At 34.3% G+C, this 6,521-nt stretch overlaps 1 protein-coding gene across 1 annotated transcript; it reads right to left on the bottom strand.

The window, feature by feature from the left end:
• Window positions 1-3,441: 3,441 nt before the first annotated feature.
• LOC128557071 (uncharacterized) lies at window positions 3,442-5,322 on the bottom strand. Its single transcript, XM_053543656.1, has one exon. The coding sequence runs from the start codon at window positions 4,979-4,981 to the stop codon at window positions 3,992-3,994; it is 990 nt and encodes a 329-aa protein (XP_053399631.1). The 5' UTR covers window positions 4,982-5,322; the 3' UTR covers window positions 3,442-3,991.
• Window positions 5,323-6,521: the final 1,199 nt, after the last annotated feature.

Here is a 6,521-nt window from a genome sequence, read left to right as displayed (position 1 = left end):
TTAATCCTAACTTTTGAAAGGCTTCTATCAAAATAAAATATATTTTCCGGGACCGAAACATTAGAAGAAACGTAGAGGCTTATTTGCAAGAAAGCTAATCATTACATTAGATTAGGTACGGATATTTGAAATCATTGTACAGTTCAACGCGATACGAAAGCTGGGCCAGCAAGTTGGTATAGGACACTGTCCATGTGTAGCAGAGAATGAGATTTGTTCAATTACAGGCTAAATAAATATCAATATGTCGAAACTGGCGTGTTTACATCACTTGCAGATAGTCTAAACACACATATAAAGCTACATTACTACTAAATATGATGATATTCGTATATTTTAATGGTATAGCTTAAACTAAACAAATATGTTCAACAAAAATTAATCTGACAAAAACAATTGGGTGGAGTAAGATATATTTTAATTATTTCACATCATTTAATTGTTTATAAACTTCAATATTATTATAACAGTGACAGTAAATATTCCAGGATGGAAAATTAAAGGTAACAATATTGAATAGTGCTTTGTAACTTAAGTAAATTTTAAGATATTCAAATTTGGCCGCCATTTTGATGACGTCATTGATCGGTCCAGTCGCGGCACTCGGACTGGTGACATGTCTTTTTGTGACCTACATACATTGTCTAACAGTTTGGTATATGCCGCCATCAATCTTTTTTCCCGATTGCACGGGACTCCCGTTCTGAATACGCTAAAATATTTTGGAAGGTCTGGGAAAACGTTATCGCCGGCGGTATATGTCTATAAAACTACTTGCATACTTTTAGGGGAGAAATTACCATAATTATGTTGTTCAGATTTCTTGTCTCAAGCAAAACGAGACTCTAATTGCTAGTAACAAAGTCAGTCATGACAATAATGTTACTGTTTTGTTGATGAGTTAATCCGTTCGTACCTGCTACTTGTGAACTCATTAAAAATACTGTGATTTACTTAATATTTTTCATTGGTCGGCGGCGCAAAAGTTTCATGAACGTAAAACTGACAAAAATTGTAAAAAGAAATGCTATTTTTTACCTAGATGTAATAGAAGTAGTGGTACAAACTGAAGTTCTATTGCTGAAAGCAATTATTTTGTAAGTACAACTCTTCCTTTTAACAAATATCGTGTTAGCAGCACTGACTGTCATATATCTTGTTACAATGAATGTTGGTCAAACTAAACAACAGGTAAAAAAAACAACAACAACAACAACAAAAAAAAAAAAACAAACAAATGCATGAATAGCAATAGGTTGGATATCAACACAAACGTAAAACATAACATATAATGTTGACGTTACTTATACATGCTGTGGTGACTTAATGTTAATGAACATTTAATGGAGACCAAATACAAGTGGTATTAGAAAACTTATTTTTCCTTAAAAAATCAAATACCCAAAATTTGTATGCATCTTCTTCAAACCACGTCCTTTAACAAGTACATGTAGTTATTTCACATCTGCCATAAAAGTAGTGAACGAGGGGCATTTCAAAAGTTATGCAACTGGGGTGATATAAAGCGCGCGTTTGATAGATTTTAAGTTATTTACGCGTCATACCCTCAAAGTAATCCCCCTTGTTACGTACACAAAGTTTCAAACGTTAAATCCAGTTCTTAAAGGCATCTTCATACTCATTTTTAGGTATGCCCAGCATACACTGATAAACAGCGGACCCCTAGGCCTGTCGGGACCTATACCGTCTACCAGCTAAATGTTTTTTTTCAATTTAGGGAACAAGAAATAGTCACACGGGGCTAGGTCTGGGGAATATGGTGCATGTGGAAGAACTCGAACCCTTTCCTTGTTCAAAAACGAGGTTACAATAGCAGACTTATGCGCAGGGGCGTTGTCATGCAACAAGGATTGGTGCTTAAAGCCAGTGTGTAGGCGACGTTTGAAACATTTTAAGTTTCTTCAACACCTTTTCTTTATAAGATATACCAGTCACAGATTTTCTATTTGGTACAACCAGTTGTATAATAGGGACACGTATATCAAAGAAAATAACAAGCATAGCTTTCTTAGCACTAATCAATCTTTTGGCAATTGAGGGGCGGAGACAGTTTTTGGTAGCCCATATTTTGTTGTTTATTTTTCTGGTAGGCTCGAAAAAGTGAACCCATGTCTCATCTCCAGTAATAATGTCAGAAAACTGCTTTCTTTGATATTTTGGAAACATTTTAAGCAGTTTTCTGGCGATTTCAAGTCGCACATGCTTTTGCTTGTCTGACAACAAATAAGGAATCCATCTAGCTGTAATACGTCTCATTTTTGAATTACGTTTTAGAATGCGGAAGACGCTTGCGGCTGAAATACCAACTCTACTAGCTATCTGATGAACAGTTAGTCTGGCGTCAGACTTAACCACATCACATACTTTGTTAACCATAGTGTTAGAAGTAGCACTACAAGGACGATCCGATTTTGGTGCATCATTAATGGAGTCACAACCGCTTTTAAACTTCTTAATCGTCGTGACGGTGGCATACGGCACTTCATTCATGAACAACACACAATTCGTCAAAAATCTCCTTCGCTGATACGCCAAGCTGGCATCGAGTCTTTATATAACCTTGAATTTCAGCTGCCTTTACACTTCTCTTGCCAACCATTTTACTATAGTATCAATGACTATATGTTGCGTTTATCACTGTATTAGCGATAATACTGCGTGTACACCTGTAAATTTGGTATGTCTGTGTAGAGAATGGATGTCTCGCTATATCGGTACAATTTTCAAGAAAATCCAGTGCAAGGCGAGGCCGCACGATAATCAGTTGCATTACTTTTGAAATGCCCCTCGTATCTATTGTGAAATTGGCGAATTCACTCAGATTTGCCCCTTTTCAATTAAAAAATATGAAAATATACTAAGAATGTAAAACCCCTTATCTAATGTATTGTTTTATAAGAAGACTAATAATATCTTCTACCTGTTCACAAGCACATACAGTAATTGTTGTCTAAACTGAAGTAAAGTCCTTCAAAAGAAACCTTAAACAATTCATAAATTCCTTGCAAAACAGTACAAACTATTATCTCATGAATTGTTCTTCCATCGCTATAAACCATTTATCTACCTGGTACTATCAACATACCGGTAGTTATGGTTTTTAACCGATATTTGCGCTAATTTCAGTAACTTGAATATTCATTTCTCTTCTTAAGTGCGTGAAGTTTCAATCCATTACCATTAGCGAGTACTGATATGCCAGCTTGCATACAACTTAATCAAAAATTGCGGAGTTAAAAAAGGGACATAATTTTGTAACAAGATGGTCATGGTGACAGTACTGGTTCGATGGATTGGTGAATTTTCTCATCTTAATGACAGTAAACAGCTTCAGAAACAAGCTTTTTACATTCCCGTGTAACGTTCGCCCCGTTGCCCAACCACTGATAGAAAATGATGTATAAAAACAAAAATCAGGCAAAATTTATCTATTATTTTACTTTTCTATGAAGTTAAAACATACAACTTCATGCAAAAAGCTTAACAGTCTAGAAATCTTGAACTTTAATTTTAGACTTTGATGCTAACACATTTGGCCCATTTACTGTGCAACAGGCATATATATATTTTCTTCGACCCTTCGAAAACTCCAAGTTTATAAGGAAATAACCTAACACTTCAACACAGCAAGTTCAGAACGAGCGATCATCCATTAAAAAAGGCTCTTTTTAAACAACCCTGGGGGCATTTGTGTATATTTAGTTAGAATGTTTTCCAAGCATTTTAATTTCTTCTGAAGTTCAAGTAAAATGACCGATCATGAATAATTACTCTTTAATTCATTTCCTTTCAGCCAAATCTTATGCAACATGTTCATGCTTTTAATAAAAAAAATAATATAGGTTAGTGAATCAATATTTAATTTTAGACATTGGTTAATGCCGCATAATATTTAAACGTCGAAGTTAAACCTGAATAGCAGAGTGCGTCTTGTTTACATTTTACAATTTACAAACACAAAAAGTTGATATTATCGTCTCCGTTTGCAGCATAACAGCTTGACAGTGTCTTTTCTAACTTTTGAACCACAAAGAATATAAAGTATAAAATTTATTGCATTGTTTGTATACATAAGCATCTTCATAATGGTTACTATTAGAAGTAACTTTGCCTGCCGCTTCGGCGTCATAGTGTCATGTGGAAACCAGTACGGTCGGCCTATTGCAAATATAGTAAAAGGTGAAACGAACACAATAAATGTTATATTAAGTATTACAGCTATTGTTGTAAAGTACGGGGTGCGTCTTATTCCACTGCGACTAAATACACTCCCATTTGAGCGATTCTCGTATTTCGATTTCAAGACACTCCTTTGCCTAAAATGGTGACTCGATTTGATCTTTTTCAACACAATAATATTGCCACAAAGTAATACACAAAACGGAATCGCGAATGCGAAAGGAAAATCAATCCATGGCCATATTTTGAACATGAAATCCATGTGCTTGTCGGTTATGTGACATCTAGTTTTGTTGACACTTTCGTTGAAGACTAGCTCTGATCCATACAGAAGGTGGCTGTTTAAGACAACGAAGAAAAATATACAAACAACTGTCAAAATAAGTACCCTTCTCCTTGTAAAAATACGTCTTACTCTTTGAGGATACAATACACAACACGTACGTTCTGCCGTAACAATGACTAAAATCCAAGGTGATAGGTGTAGCAAAAAGTACGTTATAAAATTGTGTAGTTTACACGAAACACTTGACAAATTTGAAAAGCTTAACTCAAACAAGTGGCTCAACCAGTTATCCAACAACACACAGATAAGTATAACACTGTCAGTTACTGCAAGACATATGAGCAACAAGCCAGTTGACGTCTTTCTATGTTTTCGTTGTGCAAGTACAATAATTGATATGATATTTCCAAATAGTCCGACTACGATTAGAATCGGAGGATATACAGCTTTTATTCCTTCGTTTATTTTAAAATCACTGTAGTCGTCTAGAGACATTTTCAAATATTCTTTTACGTTTCAAGACTGCTATGTATGTTCAAAATAAGTTATTATTTTAAGTAAGTATATCCAAATATAAATTGTATATTTAACTAGCAAGCGGTTAACGTCTGGATAATTCGATATGAAGCATTATAATCCGTTTCGAAGTACATGTACTCTGACATTTCCTATTTGTAAATATTACAAATCCATGTTTATTCCATATACACAATGAAATATTTTACGTATGCCTCTATCATCACGCAATCATTTTAGCCATAAGTATCAATGTTTCAACACGTATAAACATCCTGTTTTCGAAGTACATTTTCAGCTAAATACATCTGCTCATCGCAGTCTAATATAATTGCGTCACAAACTACTTGAAGTTATATCCGGCCCGCTCACTCAGATTACACTTAGATATATTTCACTATTTTCAATAATAATGCTAGTCATTCTTTCTTTTCCGGAGTTTTTTTTTTAACTTTCTTGACATGTGTTGTTAATTCTAAATGTATATGGGATACTCAGAAATACATTCTAATTAAATACTTCTCAAACGTATATCGACTTCTGATTTTCAAAATTTAAAAAGCTTATACATTGCAACATTAACATGTTATTCAAACGGAATACTAAAAAACCAATAAAATGACAGAAAAGTTCAGATTTTTTTTTTCGCAGACTTGCGATTGCAGGCATTTTGCTACAATCAAAGAGCAAATACATGATAAAGTGTCCTATAACATGGAGTGAAGTGTCATTAATTTTGTTGTCATTATTGTGTGCAAGAGATAATTGCCTTATCAAACTGAATATTGTTTGATTCACGGTGTATGATCATTCAAAAATAATATGGAAGTTTACGAGATTAAACGGACAAAAACCACAATCGGAAGTGGGAGGGGTAGGGGAAGGGCAGAGCAATACTTGGTAAACTTCGGTTAAATCCTTTCTATGTTTTCCATCGACATTAGTCTTTACTATATTCTTTAATCAGACTGATAGTATGCCTACACAATTTCTTAATATTATTGTTTTACAACATTGTTCTCTTCAGATGTGTATTTTATACATATTACATACTCGTCTTGATGATTTCATATGTTTATCTTTTTTTGGACACGTAACCTTGCAGCGATCAAAAAAGTCAGGCATTTAAACTACAAGTGGTGATTTACAAGAAATGTTTACGTACAAAACGTAATAATATTTAAAGGACAGACTTTGATTATCTGAAAAATCACAGTGAAATTTTAGCTTTACGCGTCCCCGTATAACCTGTTTAACAGAAAATGAAACAGAGTCGAAATGGTAATAAAGATGAACAGATGAATAAATCAATTCAAATATTATGCTTTTAAGTTACACCGAATTACGTTCGTCGAATGCTGGCATAATTTGTCATTCAAAAGCGTGCATAGTTATCACCGAATTTCGAACAAACGCATCTTAGTAGTCAATCATGCCTAACGAGGGCACCCAGTGACGCCCTAAATATTCTATATTAATAATGCAATCCGGTCTGAGGCCAATTTTCAAAATCATTCAA

This window comes from Mercenaria mercenaria, chromosome 5, assembly GCF_021730395.1.
Source record: "Mercenaria mercenaria strain notata chromosome 5, MADL_Memer_1, whole genome shotgun sequence".
In the NCBI taxonomy this organism is placed as follows: Eukaryota; Metazoa; Mollusca; class Bivalvia; order Venerida; family Veneridae; genus Mercenaria; species Mercenaria mercenaria.
This window is presented reverse-complemented; position numbering and strand designations above follow the sequence as displayed.

What these genes read in the sequence shown, in the direction of transcription:
- LOC128557071 (XM_053543656.1), bottom strand. Translation starts at nt 4,981, where the DNA reads ATGTCTCTAGACGACTACAGTGATTTTAAAATAAACGAAGGAATAAAA.